Source organism: Gymnodraco acuticeps, unplaced genomic scaffold, assembly GCF_902827175.1.
Source record: "Gymnodraco acuticeps unplaced genomic scaffold, fGymAcu1.1, whole genome shotgun sequence".
NCBI classification, from domain to species: Eukaryota; Metazoa; Chordata; class Actinopteri; order Perciformes; family Bathydraconidae; genus Gymnodraco; species Gymnodraco acuticeps.
The window spans coordinates 2,282,725-2,304,394 of NW_022990693.1; the positions used below are offsets into that span (position 1 = coordinate 2,282,725).

The following is a 21,670-nucleotide window of genomic DNA, read 5'->3' on the forward strand; positions in this document are numbered from 1 at the left end:
CAGGAAAAGAACACACTTTTAGCAGTTTTAGAGACAAAATCCTAAAATAAAAGTAAAGTACACCTGAACCGATTAACTCTAATATTTTAAACCATTTGAATTTGGATGAATTTTTTACATTATTGAGACCAATAATAACCTTTAAAGTAAGTTTAATGTGTTCCATTGTGTGATATTTTAGACTCAGATCAAACTTATTGGCTATAAAAAACCACATTGTTTTGGTTTTTAACAACATAAGCTTGGAAGAAGCTATTTAGAAAAGCCTTTTTCTTTATGTTTTGAACTAAAACATGATACAATTCCAATGAAAGCCTATATGCAACAATACTGAATGAATGCCAGGCTTTGTTTCTGTGGGGTATCATCTGAGAAACATCCTTAAAATGAGTTGAAGATGAGCATCAACAAAAGCTCTACAAATAAAAATAAATATTTTTGTGGAGCTGTAATTCAATGCTATGGATTTCTGCAATGTTTCCTCCATGCCACTTGAATCTAAACTAGGTGTGACATATTATTCCCAGGCCAAAAGAGCCCAGACATTGGCATGGAGAATTGTATTGATGTCCAACATCCACCTGACGGCATAGCAGAGCTACAGTGGTCTCTCTCCTTCCCTTCAGAAACTGGGACACATACTCTGAATGCTTTCAGTGGGGTTGTCCTTTAGTTCAGCAACACTTCAAAAGGAAAAACAATGCAACTCCATGTGAATTATTAATGTCTTATGTGTGTACTTCAATGGCGTTATCTTTGATGCTATCACAGACGGGGTCAGGGTTCAATCCCCGGGCTAAAAAAGGCAAGTGTTTGTGTAGCTGTGAGAGTCTTTGGATTACTGCATTCAACAAACGCTCCGTGTTATCACTCTTTTAATTAGAGGCCCGTGATGGGAGGCATCGTGTGAGTCAGCTGTTTCTCTCCGCCGGGGTTTCCCTGGTTATAGCGGAGGTTCGGAGGTGTGATGACACAGAGTGGCAGCACAGAGGAGTGACTGTAGGCATACTGTATATTCACCTGATATCATCCATAGTAACACCATCTGCCAATCAGCCAGAACTTAGCCCTTCAATATGCCTCCCTCCTTCAAGATATTATTTCATAAGAATTCAATGCAATAGTTAGAAAATGAACAAATGTTTCTTTTTAAACTGCTCAAAATGGACTCTAAATGCCAACAAATATATTCTAAATAAACATTGTGTTCCAAAGAAGTCTGTGCAGGTGTTTCTGAGTCTCTGACACATAATGATGACTTTAAGATGATTTGTCACAATAGAAGCTCACCAACCAAAAAATGACAGTGACAGGCAACCTGTTAAGGCTGGACTCCACTAAACATCTTTGTGGTAAACGTTCATGATTTGAATAGGATTTTGCTGATTTATTGAATGGTAGAAAGAGGACAGATCTGTAAAACTGAGTTTCCACAGATACTTAAATCTTCTGTCCACCAGATATTTGCTCATGAACATTTTTGAAATAAGTCATTCATCTTGAAAAAAGCATTACAAAAATGTCAGATGAACTCAAGAAATGTTAGCGAAGTAAAACCAAAACAGCGATTGGTCAACTAATTGACTACGCAGGGGTTGTCTCAGCTTGTCAAATACTAAGAGTAGCATTTATGTTAACTGTGTTACATCAGAGCTCACTCAAGCTGTAAATAAAGCAATTGCCTTCGCATGTTTTAACAAATAAATAAATTAGCTATACGAAATTCACTAGGGCTGCAAATAGCACATCTGAAAAGTGACCTTAGGTGGTTCTCAGGTTAAGTTTACTTAATACAAATGTAAAGTGGTGTTTTAACCCTTAGATGCATAAGTGGGTCTTTTTTGACCCGGGGAGGTGGTTTTCTTACAGTATCTTTGTAATTACATTTTTTGTATAATTTCATATTCCAGCTATTCCTCAAAAAACATGTTTTGGATATCATGCCATTCACATTTTAAATTGAAATGTTATACATTTTAAGAAATTGTAGTTTGTGTATTACTACCCCAAGCTTCCACACGCATTTCTATGGAATTTCGTTTTTTTTCAAAATGTCAAAAAAATGTCAAAAATTATAAATAGTGAAAAATTAAAATAGAAAATATTTCTAGTGTGAACCAAAATATAATACTTAATATTATACACGTGATTTTTCTTAAGCAAAATGACAACAATGGCATAAAAACACATATTATTCTAATACGGGTCCTTTTTGACCCACTTAAGGAAGAGTGTACTGTCCAGTCACTCTAAGGGCATCTAAGGGTTAAAGAAGCACCATTATCCCATCATTGACTGTCAGCTGCTCTTCTTCTCTCTTATTTCATGATTGAAGAAAGTTGCATGGATATTGAGAGGCATTTTGTATTCCTAGGAAGTTTTCCACTGTTTTACAAGATCAGAAATCACTAGACTCTTGAATAGTAGTATGCAGGAAGGAATACATGTGTTCCTGTACTTTGAGAAACCTAGTGTTACCTATTTTAAGAGAGGAGCTCAAAATAACTCAGTGTGATCCCTTTAGTGTTATCCTTTCTTCTGTTCCTCTACCCTGCTGGGAATCCTCCAAACAAGATGAGAAGCTGTGGAGGTGTGCGTGTTAGTAAGGCAGTGTCTTACTGGATTCACCCCCATGGAATTGTTATTTGATAGTATAAGAGGAAAGCAAGAGGAGGTATGATCCTTTAAATACTGAATCCATGTTAGTGTTACACATGGGGAACATGTTACGCTCTTTGGTCTTCTTCAGCACATCTCCAGTGACCGTTTTCACACACACACACACACACACACACACACACACACACACACACACACACACACACACACACACACACACACACACACACACACACACACACACACACACACACACACACACAGATTACTGAGCAGCGCTGCTCGTTTCTATTCTGGGTTTGATTGTGTTGTTCTCATACTGTATGTGACTGTGACTCACACAGTGCTTGAGTGTGGCTTGCATAGTTGTACAGTCTAGAGTAATACAGGCACGAGTCCTAAAACCAGGCATTTTGTTAATGTTTTACCACTTCCAGTTCCCTCAACTCAAAGTCAATGTTTTTATAAATGTGTTTTTGATGAGTTGTCTGAAATAAGAGATTTTCACGTTGTAAGAGAATATTTTAATCTGATCTGTTTATAGAGTTTCTTATTGTTTTATAGAATCTGTGATACTGCAAACATCTGCTTGTAGTCAGTCAAAGACTCCTGTGTAAGTTGAGGTCACAGGTCAAACGCTTCTCCCATATCCTGTGGGGGGAAGGTTTCAGGCTTTCTGCATCTCTTGAGACAAGTAGTTCATTGTCTCTCATCGGCTATTGATTAGGTAAACGCGGGCTTTCTGTGAGCCCGCGTTTCCTCATGTTGATGCGTGTTGGGTCTATTCTGGGGCAGAAATGATCTTGCTGGACCACGGGACGGTGGGAAACTAAGATGATCTCCCGGCCGTATGTAATTAATGTACTGTGATCAATAAACTCTAAGTGCTTTGGCTAATCGACGTTCCAGACTCCTTCATTCTACCTCAACATTGCAACAACAGAAGTTTACCTTCACACACGTTTTGTTCTACGACATAAAATACATCAGTAAATACCCCAAATCGTTGGTTATAGAGTGGTGCACACACTAGTCCTGAAACATGGAAATTAGATAGCATTTGAGCCATTTCGGTGTCTTGTCTCTTTTTTTATCTTGTTGCCTGAAATAAGGTCTGTGGCTAACACCAGATGAAGAGATGTTCACGTATTGTTGTATGACATAACATTGTTAGAGAGCCATATCCCTGGAAGTATTTGGTTTATAGCCTTATGATTGCTTTTTACTTCTAGTGATTGCATTTACGCCTAAAAAATCAGCAAGTTGTGTTAACACGTGGACATTATCCTGTTCAACAAATCATGTTAAGTATCATAAATACAGCATGTGCATCCTATTTGCTTTTTGCCCTTGCGACGCTGACTTCTAGTTGGTCCTAAGCATATCAACACTGCACCACTCTATACACACTAGCTGGTGGGCTATACAGTAGCTGGTTACTTCCACTCAAACAAAGTGGATGTTGAACTACAGCTATAGAGTTTCAAAACGCCTCCCTAAAAAACCCTCCATGCAAGCACTTGAGCCCCCACATTGCTGTCAAGAGATCGGCTTCACTTGCAATAGCCTTGGTCTGGTGAAAAAGCCCACAACAGCAGCCACAGTGCTGAAGTGTCTCACTGCGCATTAACATGAGAGTCGATGTCAGGTGACCCTCATTTGACACAATGGCGCTGTGACTCTTTTTGTGACGGTATAGAAAAGCTCTGTCACTGTTTCACGATGCCACCTTAGCAGTGTTATTCAGGCAGACCAGTTTGAACGGGTGTTTGAGTTCCAGTCTATAGCAGCAGATTCTTTTTATAGTGTGCCACTATAAGTGTACACACTCTGCAGGGAGAGACCAGAGTCAGTGTCCTACTTCCCAGCATCCTTCGGGAAACGTGGTGTGTAGATGTTGGAGTGAGTCTCTGCACGTGAACAGAGGTCATTGTTGGGACTGTGTGTTGTGACAGGTTGTCATAGTAACTTCAGTCAGAACTATACGGCGTTACTGTGTTATGAGGCTAAAAGGTGTCCTGGTTTAAACTAGGCTGCATTTGTTTGAAAGGTGATCGTCTTTCTATATGCCAAGGTTACAAACTATTTTTCCACAATCATATTTCAATGTCATACAGTTCCCGCTTCACATTGAAGTAAAGTCTACGGAAGTCGGGCAAACAACACAACTCAGTCCGTTTTATTGAAGTACAATGTGCCCTTGGTGGTTTATTGTAACATTTTTAACTCCATATGCTGCCAGAAATGGAAGTTGATCTGCAAATCTTCAGATAGGGTTTAGAATATTAAGGTCCATTAAATAACACACACACACACACACACACACACACACACACACACACACACACACACACACACACACACACACACACACACACACACACACACACACACACACACACACACACACACACACACATACACATACACATACACATACACACACACACACGCGCACACAGAGACTGAGTTGTGTCACTTAGCTTCTGCAGGAATCCCCCCCGCTCTGTGTTTATGTCTGGTCTCTGAGAGCAGACCACACCACCTGTTTATTGTGTAAACTGCTATGTGTGTGTGTGTGTGTGTGTGTGTTGATGACCCACTGGACATGTTCATCTCCAAGGCTCAGCACTTCTAAAGCCCTGTTTTACTCCAGCCCTCCACACCTCCTTCCCCTCGTCCATTATCTGCTGCTGCTGTAGCTCACTGATGTAGTGTGTGTGTGTGTGTGTGTGTGTGTGTGTGTGTGTGTGTGTGTGTGTTTGTGTGTGTGTTTGTGTGCGACAAGGCTTAGTTCCAGCATGGACAAGAGAGGAAGATGATATAGTTGACAGTGTATAGTTTAAAGGAAAATTAGGCTGTCAAACTACATTTGGCGCTAGGACTTAAAGGTCCCATGTCATGCTTTTCTGGTTATCACCCGTCCCCTTGTGTGTTATGTAGCTTTTTATGCATGTAAACGCTCTGCAGTCACAAACCCTCAAAGTACACCCTGTAGCGAGTAACACTCTAACACAGAAAAGACCTGTCTATGCTGCCCCAGAACGCCTCCTTGGGGATTTCTCATTTTCCATTGCGAAACTGTGACGCGCTGGGGGGGGGGGGGTGCTAGTGGAGCCTTTCAGATGGGGGTGCTGCAGTCCCCTCAGCACCCCCCCTTCCCGCATCCATGGTGCTCAGGCTGAGTTCAGGCTGAGTTTTGCCGTGTCTCGCTGTCTCGCAGACCCCAGACAGCAACCAGGAAACGACACCAGTAACCCAGCTCACACTGTCCGCTCCTCGAGCCTCAAAGGGCGGAGCAGCGAGCCCTGCAAACGTCCCGCCAACACGGCACCTATTCTAGTAGACCTCAACAATGGAACTATGGTCAGTAGAAATGGCCATGACATGGGACCTTTTAGTTAAACATGAAGTCTGTTCACCTTTAATGTTGTGTAAGTCAATTAGCATACTGTTTCTTTAATTGAGTAATCATAACCATAATATAACTCTGTCAAACACAATGTGGATCATTCCATTTCAAGAATATCTAATAAGGTTTCATACTGTATTCATACTGTAACAGCAGCATGCTTTTACTTGATGTGATTTTGACTAAATGCAAAACCACTTCTACTGTTCTTTAAAGCCCTTTAGAAGCATGAAGTGATTCTAGCTAAACAAGTCCACACGACCGATGCTTACTTCATCGTTTCTCACTGACAATGCTCTGTCGGATGTCTTCCAGAAGGTGTGTTTGTAAACAAAATGTTGGCAGGGAGGAAAATGTTCTGGATCCATGGTGCAGTCATTTGGATTGGAATGGAAGCTGTCTGCAGACATAGCACAATATGTTCTCATTACGTTTGGGAAAAGTCGAGATGAAACCATTAAAACTAGATTGTGTGCTTTGTGAACTTGAAGGTCCAATGATATTCAAGTTTAAGGTTCAGATTGAATGCAAGTTGGTGGATCGTTTATAGTGGGATGCATGCTGGGATATTTCATATCTGGGTGTTTTTAAATCTTTTTCCCAGGCTAGTATGCTGTACTTGTCTTACTCAATAAATCACATCTGCTATATGCACATTTTTCATTACACGTCTGTGTTTTAAACTCCTGCTGCTCAGGAAAGTGCTTTGCTTATTCTAAAGGCAAAATTACTTTTTTTAGAAGAATAGATTTTGGATTCGGGCCAGCGGAAATCATTTATTTATTTCCTCTGAATTACTGCTGGCGGCCAGACTTATCGTCTTTCAGAGAGCAGAGGCTGTTTGATGTGCGGTACTTTGTAGCAGTTTAACTGAGCCGGAGGGGAGTGAAGCCTGTGTGCGTGTGTGTGTGTGTGTGTGTGTGTGTGTGTGTGTGTGTGTGTGTGTGTGTGTGTGTGTGTGTGTGTGTGTGTGTGTGTGTGTGTGTGTGTGTGTGTGTGTGTGTGTGTGTGTGTGTGTGTGTGTGTGTGTGTGTGTGTGTGTGGTGTGTGTGTGTGTGTGTGTGTGTGTGTGTGTGTGTGGTGTGTGTGTGTGTGTGTGTGTGTGTGTGTGTGTGTGTGTGTGTGTTGTGTGTGTGTGTGTGTGTGTGTGTGTGTGTGTGTGTGTGTGTGTGTGTGTGTGTCTGTGTTCTGTGTCTGTGTCTGTGTCTGTGTGTGTGTGGGCTGTCAAAACAATATGTGTCAATGAAATGCATTGTCAGTGTTTCCTCAAGATTGATTTGTGAATGAATAGCAGAGACAAGCTTAGTTGTGAGTGAAAATCGAACAACCAGTGTTGGGAGGGTTACTTTAAAAATGTGTTCAGTTGAAATTACTCGTTACCTGTATAAAAAGTTTATTCAGTTACCTAATCTGATTATCAAAATATAGAAGTACTCTAACCTGTATACTTTCCGTTACTTTGTCTTACCTTGAATTCAAGGTAAATAAATGCAAGAGAAAGGCGATATCAATCGGATGTAGGGCTGCTCGATTATGGCAAAAATCATAATCTCGATTATTTGGGTCAATCATTTATATCACGATTATTAAAAACGATTATCCATTTACTTGAAAAACAGTTTGTTTTTTAACAGTTGATTACCCTGAACGTTAAGTATAATTCAACTGAAAAACCAATAAAATAAAAAATAAAAATCGTTTTATTTCGATTATGTTGTTTTCATAATCGTTGCAAGCCAAAATCGTAATTGCGATTAAAATACGATTAATTGAGCAGCCCTAGTATGATGTTTTTCTACTAAAGTGTATTATGTAAGACAACAGAACAATGTGACCTTAGAACAGGGGTCGGCAACCCGCGACTCTCGAGCCGCATGCGGCTCTTTAAGCCCTCTGCTCTGGCTCCCTTGAGCTTAGACAAAATAAGAAGGAAATAAAATAAAAGTATTTGTAGGACTATTTATATTTTCTTGCATGGTTGAAAATGTTTTGTATTTTGAGGTGATACTGTGATACATAAATAAAAAACAAAGCGGTTTTAATTAGGTCAACTAAAATATGCGTCACATCCTGCTACGGTCCCGCACCAGCACCTTTCCCCGCAGGTGAATAACCTGACCCCCGGCTCCATGAGCGAACTATGGATACATCAAAGAAAATAAAAGTATGGGAGGAACACAGGATGTAATTCTGCGTGGTTAGGGTTATCTGCTTTCACAGCAAACGGTTCGAGTTGTCAAAGGTGCTGCAGCCTTTACGTATCGAGGAACAACACGGAAGAGGAAGACAGCTGACGATCTTCAGTCATAATTTAATCAGTTAACTCTTTTTAGGGTGCAGCTGTATGTTTTATTTATTTCAAAGTGGGCCAATTTAATTGTATTGTTTTTCCTTCAAATGTGCAGAGGACTCCCCAAGTGCTGTGTTTAATTTATTTTAAAGTAGGCCTGTATATTTTTTTTATTCTCCTTATAAGAGTTCTTTGTTTCTTATTAGAGGTTAACAGTTTTATAAATAATAAATGCAAAAAAACTGTAATTGTTGTGTATGATATAACAATAAATACAACTTTATAAGCTATCAAATATGTTTTGCGGCTCCAGACAAAACAAATTGTTGGAAAAGGGGGCAAAATGACTCTTTTGGTCAAAAAGGTTGCAGACCCCTGCCTTAGAAAAAGAAGATACCAAGATATTGAGGATCAAAATGGTGTCCTCTGCTCAGAGGTGGTATCGATAGGAAAACCTGCCTTTCACTCAGCATATTCAGGCAGTAGCCTACACACCAACAATGAAACACTTGAGCACATACTACAGTTTCAAAAAGCAGAAATAAAATCTGAGCTGACAGAAAATGCTCTGTTTTAGTTTAACACACACAGTTAAGCTCACACACACTATTTTATGAACGTAAAGGTTTACCTCCTGAATTAATGAACCAAAGAAAGTGAAAGCCATTAGGCAGTTCATTTTCTTCGTAACCTGATTATGTAATCCAGTTACATGTCATCTGTTACTCCCATAGCCTGATCAACAATATGGATCTATTGCATTATCAAAGTTTTTTAGTGTTGTGGAAATGTATTTAGCTAGGGCTGCACATTTGAAGAAAATGTTATCGAAATTGCAATATGGACTTGTGCAATATTTCATTTACAGCAAGGGTGTCCAAACTACGGCCCATTGTCCATTTTGAATTGGCACTCAGCAAATTCTAAACGTATAATGGAATATGGCCCAAACCTGAAATGTTTGCTTTTCTTATATTGTACTTCTTAAATATATGTGTAAACAGATATTACAAAGAAGTATTCATGTGTTAATAAACCCACTTTTCAAATAAATGCAGTCAATTCAAGTTGAGAACATTTTATAACAAATGTTAGTTGATAAAAAATACAAAATCAATAACTTATTAATATTTACATAACAAGCTTGAAATAAACCCCTTCCTATTTCCCCTTATTATACGCAATCTGAGTCTCCTGCTTTAAGGAATGAGCTGCCAACACTGTTTGTACAAAATAAATGAAACCCTATGGAAAGCTGTTTCTTTTCTTAACGCATATTCAAGTATCAAGAATCATTTACATTTGATTGATTTTGCTAACTTAACCTAACCTAACTAATGAGACAATTGACCTCACCTCTAGTGAGGGGCCCAGCCCTTCGCATGTTCTGTGTGTGGCTCTCGGTGAAAGACGTTTGGACACCCAGGATTTACAGTAAGGACATTCATTGTTAAAGGCTTAATTTTTGTAAAATACAATTTTGAATGATTTTTTTGCGAGCTCCAGAGAAATTTGAACTACGAATAGTATTCTACAGACTTAAGAAAAAAACATTTTTATTTGATACAGATTCTCTTAAAAAATCTAAACATGATATTTTTCTTTTATAATGAAAATGATGGACGAAAATAATGATTCCATCCAATACCGTGAATCATATCGCAAAAGCAAAATCAGTCAAAATGATCGCAATTACTTATTTTTTCCAAATTGTGCAGCCCTGTATTAAGCTTCACCAAACTTTCAAATGGTGTGTTAACTTTTTTTTATCTTCCTAGTATTAACTTAAAGGGGACCTATCATGCAAAATGCACTCTTGTACGTCTTTTATACATGAATATGTGTCCCCGGTGTGTCAGGGAACTCACCAGGTGTCAGGAAACACAACCCTCTCTATTTTCCTCTATACCCAAATCTCTAAAAAAGGGGCTGTAACGGATCTGATACAGACTGATCCAGATTGATCCAGATTTGAATGATTTACTACGTCACAAAAGCGGTGTTCCGCTTAGTGGTCAACTCTCCACCTATCAGGGGAATGAGAGGTTGGGCCACGGCCGACCATTGCTGCTCGAAAGCGCTGGAGACGCTGTAGTACATATGCCAGGCCTGTAAGTGGCGCTGTAGTCTGCCACAAAAGCAGCGAAGAAGACTTCCCTTGCATGGTTGCCATGGTTGCCCTTCTGTTTATTCTCCGCTGTGGCTCTTTTTCTCCCTCCCCGAGGCAAGCGTTTGCGCCTCCTGCTTTAAAACAAATGAATAATGACTCTATATAATCATATGTAAGGGATAATGTGCAGCGACGCGGTCATTATGGGGAAAAGAACACCGACAGGCTGATCAGGAGCCCGACGTGACGCGGAGGGATCTAGATCGACATGAAGGTGTTATTTTCCCCATAATGACCAAGTCGCTGCACATTATCCCGCTTATTACACATGGCCACATTCTCGACAAAGTAATGACATGACTCCCAATATTAATGGAAATGCTTTTATGGATTTAGAAAAATATTTTATTGATTTAACAATTAGTTGTATGTATTGATTTAAATTGACAAGCATCCGCTAAGAAAAATAGTCCGTTGTTACTGTTTGAACTAACGTAGCAACGGCAGGAACTGCTTAGATAGCGTTTTTGAGGAGCTTTTTGATTACAGATTTGAAAACATCGCTGCTTGCTTTAAAAGTAGCACAATTCATTATGTCAAACCTTGGGAAGTATCTAGATATCCCTGCCCTAATGCTAAAGTAACTGGCAACTGAATATGTGTCGCCGTTTGATGTCTATGTCTGGACCGCTGCGTAAAAAGGAGGGTTTCTGCCCCATTACTTCTCTTCTTACTTCTATAAGAATAAAACACGGAGGACGGAGATCTCTTTTTCTCCCCCTCTTCTGACAGCCCAGCAGCTGATCTCAGAGCACGCTCCCCTCTCCTGCAGGGGGGCGTGGTCAGCTGCAGCTCACAGAATCAGCCCCCTGCAAAAACAGCGCTGGAAAGAGCAAATGGAGCGAAATGAGGCATGGGTAAAATGCAGGATCTGTTTTGAAAAAAAAACTATATTTATATACTTTATATAGGTATGGCCCTACAATATATTGTTCAAATATAGCATGATAGTTCCCCTTTAAACTTGTTTTGGGGGAAATTATTGGTTGTTTTGCTTAGTTTTCCTGTGCTCGATGCCTCCCTGTGAGCTAAAGAGTGTTGCACTTTCTCCAAGTTGCAGTGTGCTTCTAAGTATCTCCAAGTGAAACCTTGAAGTATCTGCTGGTCAGCAGAAGGAGGGAATGTGATAGTGACAGGTGCAGACACCTAAAATAGGAGAGGAGCCGAGGGGGAAGGCCCAGAGCGGAGTTGCAGCAGTAATGGAAAAGTAGAGAGAAAGAGGACTGCAATGGAATAAAAAGAGAGAAACACAGTTTAGTACATAAAAGGATATCATGTGGAATGAGAAGGAAAGAGACAAGAGCAGAGAAATTGTGGGAAGATGTTGTTGACTGAGTGCTTTTGAAACATTTATCGGTAAAGATTCAATGCATCGCAAACATTTTTGTCTCAACTACCTATACTTATCCCTTCATAACTAATCTGCATAACCCAGTCATCCATACCACTTTACACCAAATATAACACATGCACATAAACACTCATAGAGTAGGGCTGTAATTAGTTCTGTAGCAGTGTTAAACATTTCCTCATTTATTTAAAAATGGAAAAACGATTGGTTTTGTTGTTTGGTGTCCCTGTGTCGTGTTGCTGTAGTGTTGCAGCTGCACAAATAAGCACTTTGAAGATGGGAGCAGCATACATTTCATAAATAGTCTTTAGAAATGTAGTTAAACCCTTTCAACATGGATGTATAAAGAATACTGGATACAGTGTTGGAGGCAGGGCACCGTTCATTCCTATGAACGTTTCTCAGTAGGGCATAAAGCCATATTGGCCTGATTCCACAGAATAAAAACAACCAGATTATTCAGGAGGTTGGGCTCCTAGAGCATGCACACTTGTGTTTTCGTTAAGCCCCGCCTCCAATCTGCTCTGTCACTGCTGGTATTGGCCAAGCCCACAGGAAATGCTCCCGAGATTGAAGCATTTTTTTCGTAATGGCCCAATGGCAGTACTACAACTTCAAATCTACTACCCAGTATGAACACTTTTATAGCCCTGATTGAAATCTTTAGGTTATAAAATATGCTAAAAGCGTAGTATGAAGGAGTGAAGTTGTAGTATACCGTTTGGCCACTACAAAAATGTGTTACAATTCCCAACTGACTTCCTTGTTTACACAGTAATCAAGCAGAAATGAGTTAAACCTGTTGTATGTGATGCCAAAGCAGAGGGAAAGAAGCCATAGATAGATAGCTTTTTTAAACTGAACATGATGCTAATGCTAGCTAATGCTTGTAATGCTAAGGTGTCTATTACCGTCTCCCAAATCTTTTTTGCCCATGTATCATTACAGAGGTATGTTTAACAGACTGGGTTGGGTATCTTCAAAGCCAAGAACAATTAACAAGTTGCTTATGAGTTTTAGATCTATGCCACATTTGGGCATGACCACTTTCATAAAACAAGTAGATGGGAGAGAGAAAAGACGGCAAGAGATTTCTCTACTTGGGTTGAGTTGTTTCCCTACCTATTGACAGAAAATATAAATGCACCTCATACATCTCAGTGCAGGACTCCGGGTACAGGTTGCACGGAACAGTTCCTTTCTCATGATTTGTCCAGTGCTAAATCTGTATCTGTTGACACTGGGGGGGCAGTTTGGGCTATTTTAGAGGTGATATGCAAGAGATGATGTGTAGTGTATGTAACCTAAACCAACGGCCACATAGACCCTTATATTCACACAGGGGGCCTCTTTTCGTATCCTCAGACAGCACAAACCCATTACGCTCAATATACAGTGTCAGGTGGAAGTTTCTTTAGGAGCAGGAAAACAATCTCACCTGAAGAAAATGCTGATAAAAGACATATAAGCCTCAAGAAAGACACACAATAAGGCTCACGGAGAACATAGGAAGATGGTCTGAATTCTTTTTTGGAGCAAGTAGAGTATAAACAACAATTGTTAAGACAATAATTGTGAAAGTAATTGTTGGAGAGCGATCTGGAGACCTACCTAATTTGGAAAGGACATCTTAACATCAAAATATGCATAAAGTTGAATGTTGGAATATGCTTATGTGGGTACAGTATATATGAATAGATAGGGAGGGGGTTCCACAGCTTGCAGACTGCAGTTAGTGACGCAGGCTTCCTGAAAATGCAACTGTTTGTCTTCTTCTTTCTGAAGGGAAACCCCTCTGCGTTATTGAACCGTTCCTTGCCTCCACCCACTCACTTTGCAATTTGCTGTCCCTCGCTCTTTTTTTTTTATGCAGAGTTTCAATCAATGTCCCGAGGTGGCCTGTATCAGCACCAGGCCCGGTTCCAGAACAAAATGACTCAGGGTGCATCTGAGATTAGAGAGGGTGCAGTGGTAAAGTGCTATTTTTACAAGTGGGGAGTGGACCTAACACCCTCTAGGGGGGTCCTCACCTCCTCTAGGGGGGTCCGGGGGCATGCTCCCCCGGGAAGAGTTTTTTTAAAATATTGAAGTTAAAAGCATCAATCTGGTGCACTTTGAGAGCAACATTAAGAGATCTATGGATACATCTCAACACCCAAATGAAACAACTGTAAACAAATTAACTTTTTCTTTATGGATATTTTACAAATCACTCCCCTTTCAAGACCGAAATGTCTACATGCATAGCAGAAGATGGCATCTTTTTTACATGAATATTCCAGCCAATCTCTGTTTTGAAACCATGAGCTGCAAAATTAGCGCCTTACCCCACTGTACAGGCGAGTTGGGTACTTGTTTTAATATACCTGGGCAGGCTCTGTTTTGCCGAGGTCCTCTGGCACTTGCGGGCCGCCGAGGGGTGGCGTTGTTTGGGGCAACGAAGACGGCTGCGGCTGCTCCGCCTCCGTGGGCGAGGCGGGCAAAGCCGGCGAATCGGGCGGGAGGACGTTAGTGTCCACGACAGTGGCCGCGGGTAATGTAATGTCCCCATGATCTGAACTGTTATTACCTGCAGGAGATGCAGTGTTCCTGCTGGCGATAAGGCTGGTTGTTTTAACCATTTTCTGATGTCCATCATTGACTGCTGTGTAAGCACCTTGCAGATGACGAACGCGGCAACGCGCAGCGGCACAGGTCACGCACACCTGACATAATAACGTTACTTAGGCTACTGTTTAAATTGACCAAATAAATGCAGCAGACAATGTTATTTAACCACAATTACAATTTATTTTATTTCATCTATATTCTTCTTCTTATTATTATTATTATTACTACTATTATTATTACTGTATATGTAATATTTTTCACTTTTAATTTTTCAAATAAGGGTGCATAACGACTCAATTGAGGGTGCAATGCACCCTTATGCACCCCCGTAGGACCGGGCCTGATCAGCACTCTGTGTTCAGAGCATCAGGCCATAAAGGGCATATGTTATTCATTTGAGGGGATCGACTCGATTGGGTAGCACATATGTGACTCTTTGGTGATTTCCTAATGCTGTTGTGATCGCCTGAAGAAGTGAACCATTATAGACAAATAAGTCATCAACTTAGATGAACTACCCTGTGAATTTTTTGCAAACAAAACAAAAAAACATGAATTTGATTGGTTGTCGAAAAAAAGTTTGATTTGTCAGATATGAGACGGGATTTTGAATACAGCCATTCTCAAATGGAACCTGTCCATATGTAACTATATCAAAGATTGTGAAATGTCAAAATATCAGAACAAACATACTAATAAAAGTAGCCAATTCTCATATAACCAACAGATTAAGAGTTGTTTTAGGTTTGTCTCAACTAGTCACAGGTCATGTAGCACTTTGCCTTCCTTTGGAGACAAAGAGAAAGGCTGCTGATATATTCAAAAAATCTTTGTTGTATTAACAAGCATTCGAAAAAATCAGGAATAATAAGGAAATATAGGTTTTTAACACAGCACCAGTGCCAATGTTCACATGCAACCATTGATGGGCCTGTGTCCACTTAGCGTCTTTTCTGAGAGCCAACATTGTTTCCAATGAAAAGTAAGCACAAGGCGACTCTTTCAAAAAAAAAGCAACCAAGATCTTTTTTACGAGCGTGCCGCACTTCTTTGTGCGGCTGCTCCTAACGCTTGAAGATGAAAATATGTAATCTTTTCAGAAAAGACATTTGAGGAGAAGCTTGTTTTTGATAGTGTCTCTCCGCTTGGTCTTTGTGACCAAAACAAAGACCTAAAAACGAATTTCTTTGAGCAGATCGGCCAAGTGGAAACTAAATGTTGCTGCTGGTGATTGTTATACATCGCCATACACAGATTGTCTTCTGTGCTTTACGGCTGAGCAGTGAAACCCAATCATACAAAGTGTGAAAGCAAGCACCTTCCGGTCAGGGGGCAAGGCCAGTCTGTCTTATAAAAGGGGTGATATGTTGATGAGATATCGTGGTCGTAGAAACAAACAGAAAATGCCGGGTGGAGACTATCCTAAGTGCCCTATCAGCGTCTTTCTGCCAAACAAAGGCGCTTTGTGGACACAGGGTCCAACACATGATCTGCCCCCCATTATGAACTGAAGCTATGTTCACAGTTGTCTAACCTCGCCTCGTTGCCCATCCTGTGCTTCCTCTTAGATTAGCAGAAAAGAGAAAGCAGATATTTCTCACCATTTTGCATCTGTTTTGCTTGGTCCCTTCTCGTTCAGGGCGGGCAGTGTGCCTGCCTGTCTGGGGAACCCTGGCTACCCTCTGTCTGCATGCGTACCGGCAGAAGGCCCTCAGAGAATACACAAAGGTGTCTGCTTTCAGGCGCTATTTGTGCTTCTGGCTGTAAAGCTCCGCTGCATTACACACCTCAATTCACGCACACTAGTGTGTGTGTATGTTTGTATGTCATCCAATGTATACATCTCATTGTCTCTAACTCTCCCTCTGACCCCACACATCCACATAGCCCAGATGCTTCGGCCTCCAAGTCCAAACATGGGTGGGCTGTAAGCCTACACCCCCCATCAGATGTTTGGCATGCACTTGTCTTTGCCCATGGCCCAGGTTTAATATCACGAGGTCAGGGGGGTGATAACTTTCACTTTGTCGCTTTCACTTAATACAGCCTACCTGTGTTTGCTCAGATACAGTCATGTGAGATTAACAGATAATCAGGAGATATGGTCAGGTGCACTGAGTTCAGACTGTATCTATTAATATCAGGGTGAGTTAAGCCCCAGGGTTTGTGTGCTCTGAAATCAGCTTTTCACATTCAGGTGGTAGGACACAGCTCTGTAGTTGCTGATGCACATGACAGAAAACTATTATATTTCGCAGTCAGAATGACCAGATAACTTCATAGTACTTTAACATATTCATCTGCTACACAAACGGTGGAGAGTAACCAGACTCTCGTAGTCGGTCTTGTGCTTGATATCGTACTTGACTGGTTTATCTATATAATACTCACCAAGTTTCAGATTCAATTTTCGGAATGATGGGTTGGTTTCTTTCTATTTTTACTTCATAATAATTTGTTGTACTAAATCCAAAGCAGTGTTTACTTCAAAAACTAAAACCATGAATTAATATCTTTGTACAACACGACAAGACTATGACGTGTAAGCAACATGAAATATTGGTAAAATTGTCTAATATTTAGTTAAAATAAAACGTTATTTATCAAATTGTTTTGGATGTGTTTTATACTGAGCGCACAATAAGCACAGTTGGGAGGATCTACAGGGCTCAGGAGAAAGGAACCATCTGATCTATTGGTTAGACTAGAGATGTTCAATAATCTGATGACTAATAAAGACTATATTGTCAACAGTTCTTGACTTCAACTCAAATGTTTTCAATTAAAAGTTGAACACTCACAAACTAACAAGAATTACAGGACTAATAGTAGATAACGTTTCTGACAAAATAATATTCTATCCACTCCCCAGACCCATAAAATAAATAAATTGTATTATATTGATGGCTTCCCATTTACTTTTCCACAGTCACTTACCTTGAAGATTTGCCATTTGCTACCATTTAATATACCTCCAAATTACAAATGTCTTAACTGCACTTTCAAGAACATGTGTACCAAATGATTTGTATATATGATACATTGATTTGATTACTTTTCATGTCATTTAGCTGATACTTTTATCCAAAGCGACTTACATACACTTCACTACCATAGATCCGTGCCTCCGGAAGCAATTTTGGTTTAAGTATCTTACAAAAGGACACTTTGTTGTCTGCAGGCATTGGGTATTGAAGCCCTGTCTCTATGATTGGTAGAGGACTGTTTCCCCCCTGAGCCACAGTCGTCCATTAACTATTTCATGTGAGATTAATACACAAATATTTTTTTCGCAACATTAAGACCAAGAGACTGTGTCTGCACTTGAACCCTGATCTCTCACGGCCCTCCTTCTGGCCCCTTTGGCTTTTTGATCCTGCCTTAAGATGAAGAGTGATTGAAGGGAGTCTGCCATGTGAGGCTGTGTCTGTAGATAAAGATGGGAGCCACTGGGAGGACTGCTGTATAATCATTGGTGCAAGTATCGTCTACGACTGTCATCCGATCGCACATCTTGTGTCAGAGCAGTGAGTCACTCGGGTACTTCGGTCTGCTTTTAGACACCCACGCTCAGACCTATCTCCTTAACTGGGACTGCAGTCAGAGGCACTGTCCTCAAAACATGTCCACTTTAGCCCATTATACCCTTCTGGCTCAGCGCTGGACTGCTCAGGTTTTTTTTACAACCTTTCAACTTCTCTGAAGCGATCCCTTGTCTCAGAAAGACTGATGTTCTGTCCTGATGAACAACGATTTGTGTTGTCGTAGTGCATATAGCCAGTAAAAGCAGTGAAGTTGTGTGAGTGGTAGGTATTGTTGCCATACAAAGAAGGTGGGAAATACATTCCACCACTTACTTGTAACACATTTGAGAGCTTGATCTCTCTTTTGCACAATACCGCTGTACTGATTTCTCTCAAAAGTCATGTTTCTTTTGCAAGTAGAGTTTACAGTGAAGGAGAGAGGACACAATGCTCCACTTTCCATGGTGTAAAACAGGGAACATGAGGACAGGCCAGAGGAGACATTTCAAGGCTGAGAGGAGAAATATGATACCCCTGCCAAAGGAAGAGGGCACACTTTATTTCGCCAAAGAAACCCTAGAGGTCTCTGGGTTTAAGAGAGGAGTTACGAGCTCACTGATCTGCTTCACTTCACTTTTTCTGCCGCAAACATAGACATGCACCCTCCTGCGCTGGCCACGGCACGATAAGTCATCACCGCTATGGCAGGACAGCGGGCAGGTCGAAATCGAGAAGATAGTGTGATCCATTCGCTGTTAGGTGAGAACGGTGAACCGTCAGGAACATGTCCCGAACCGTAGAGAGGAAAAGTCTTCAGGTTCAGTGATGGATCCACTTGGGTAGGGACAGAGGAGAATGAACAGCTGGGAATGTTGAGTGTCAGGTCTCGGTTCCACCGGGGGGAGGGGGGGGGTGTTTATTGCTGTATTTACACCGGTCCCCGGAGGGTCCTGGCTTTGACGAGGAGCAACACATTACTGTCCGTTAGCATTCGGTTTGAGGATGTGAGTTGTGTGTATCTATTGTGGGAACCCCAACTGAGAGGAACTTTTTGTATTAGCAATAATTGCATGTTTCAGCCTTTAGATGGCTAGTGTTTCTGTTTTGGAATCTGCTTAGATACTCCCATATTGTCAATATACTGTACATAGGAAAGCTATCTGAAGGTTGTTGTACAGTGACCATGTGAAAGAACATGTTCTCACTCCAGTGAAAGGCCTACTATGGGGAATAACATCCTAATACATTTGGCTTAATAAATCCACTCGAGTTTCAGCTTTCCAGTCATATCCAATATACAATTCCAAGACCATTAAGGAAGTACACAATAATATTTAAATATACCATATGAGTAACCAGAAAGAGTACTACATTTGTAATACTTGCAACAAACTGCTCAAAGTTGCCCCCAACTGTCTTTGACTGTCATAAACAGACTTGGGGAGTAACGGATTACATTATCAGGATACAAAAGAAAAAGTAACTGTATTCTCTTACAGTTACATACAAAAAAGATCAGATTAGTGGTATGATTTTTTTTAAATGAGGATTACTAGCAGGATTACAATGTTACAATACACTTTAAAATACAGATCAATATATTAGAATTAGACCTACTTAAATTTGTCTTAATTTTAAATATATATTTTTTGAATGCATAAGGTGGAAACCTGATTTATTAAACAAAAATACTACCTTAAACTAAAACAGCATTTGTAAACTACAATTTTTTAGGACTATCCTATAATTTAAAATGACACATTTTTTATACTAAACATCTTGGGTTCTTCTTTACTAAGGTCACCTTGTTCTGTTGTTTTACAGTTAACTAGCTATCGTAACAAAGAACATATTTTTAGTAACCCTCGGAACCCTGGGCATAAAGTGGTCATGTATGTAAAGGGAAGACTGTCCATAGATCTTTTCCTTCAGGTTTCTTGCAGTGAAATGTCAAGGGACCCCTGTGAATACAGCCCTGCTAGTTAATAACGTTTCAAACTTTGAAATGTTATTAGTCCTCCTGAGCCACAAGTTAGCATGTCATGTTTTTTTTATTTTATACCAGTATCTTGACCCCACTACCGCCTATTGTTTTTTATTTCTCATTTAATATATGCACATCAATTAGCAGACACTTGAGACGTGAATTATTTGTGTAATCCAGCATCAGGTTCTTCTCAAATATATTTAAAAATGTACCACAGTGTTAACATATAATGACATAATAAATGAATGCATACTTAACATTCACTGTAATAATCTAACGTCAGTTTGCTATTTGATATTCATAGTGTGGACATTCAAGTAAACATAATGCATCAAAACATTGAACCATGCTGTACCATGCTTGCAAAACTATAAGCAGTCATACAAATGATTGATGGATTATAGTAAATGGGATAATGTCATGTGTTTTAATTGATTACTTTTTTTTAAGTGTACTTACAGCAAGGACTTATTTTAATGCCTGCACCAAATGCCAAACCAAGCCAGTTTTACTCAAAAAGTGCAATAAAACAATGTGTACGTAAATATAAAAAGCAAGCGTGGCAGGAAGGAGAGCAGCAAAAAGCAAAGGGAAATAAGTGTGTGGTTGAAATCAGTAACAGGTCATAAATTAACGTGTCCTAACAGTGAAAGGCTGGTGTGTAAAGGTGTGTGTTTGTGTTGGGGCTGCAGGAGGACCAGGTGGTGCTGCAGTGCACGGCCTCCGTCATGAAGGATCAGCAGGTGAAGCTGTGTCTGTCCTGCGAGGGCTTCGGGAACCGCCTCTGCTTCCTGGAAACCACGTCCAACGCTCAGGTGAGACGCAGGGACAATTTAGCACAACAGATAACTGAGGCAGATTACACACTGGGTTAGGGTTATCTGAAGCCTCCACCTAGATACTGTTGGAACTCTCAATATTAGAGAGAGTTTAGAGAAGAAAAGATGAATATACAAAAATGAAATGAAATGATGATAGCAAACTAAAAGTCAACATATATCAAAAACAAAAAATAAATAACAAAGAAATGTTAAGAAAGAAAGGAAATGTGATTTTGAAAAGTGTATGAGTACAGTATATGTTCTACGGGGGGGATTTTGGTTTATACACTTGCATTGACTCCTAAGCAATAGTAACGTCATTATAAGTGAAATAAAACAGACAATACAACAACAAAAGTTTTTAATTGATGCTTCAATATGAAATACATAGGACAAATCAGTTTTTTGTAGTTTTTTGAAACATTTTATAGAGAGGCGAAGTCCCTCCCTTTCCGGTGGACCTCCACGGGACCTTATTTCGGAAAAATTATGTATTGAAGTCAAGGGCGAGAGAAAGATTATCTTTCAATCCCGAATTACACATATGATGTTTGTCAATTTAAAAGATCATTTTGCAAGTCAAAAAAATAGAAATGTGTCGTAAAACTGTGAAGTAACACTTTCTTTTGTGTGAAACACTCAATGAACTACATCTCCCGTCTCGCACCACACACCAAGACGGCCGTCACGTTGGAACATTTCACTTCTTTCTTTCAGAATGAGGCGGAAATTATTAAAAGAGGAGAAAATCTCTACAAGCCTGGGCATGTTGAGAGCTGTACATACACACAAGGGGAGTTAGTCGGTTCCGTGAGAGCCAGCATGCAGGACCGGGACTCTGGGATTTGTAGTCTTTCTAGTTGCATATTTTTTTTCATATTTCAAC

At 40.2% G+C, this 21,670-nt stretch overlaps 1 protein-coding gene across 1 annotated transcript in view; it reads left to right on the forward strand.

Moving 5' to 3' along the window:
- Positions 1 to 21,670, forward strand: part of ryr1b (ryanodine receptor 1b (skeletal)) — a 145,672-nt gene that overhangs the window by 1,523 nt on the left and 122,479 nt on the right. Inside the window, 1 exon segment of the mRNA XM_034230545.1 lies at positions 20,656 to 20,778. Within this exon segment, the coding sequence (XP_034086436.1) occupies positions 20,656 to 20,778 (123 nt within the window).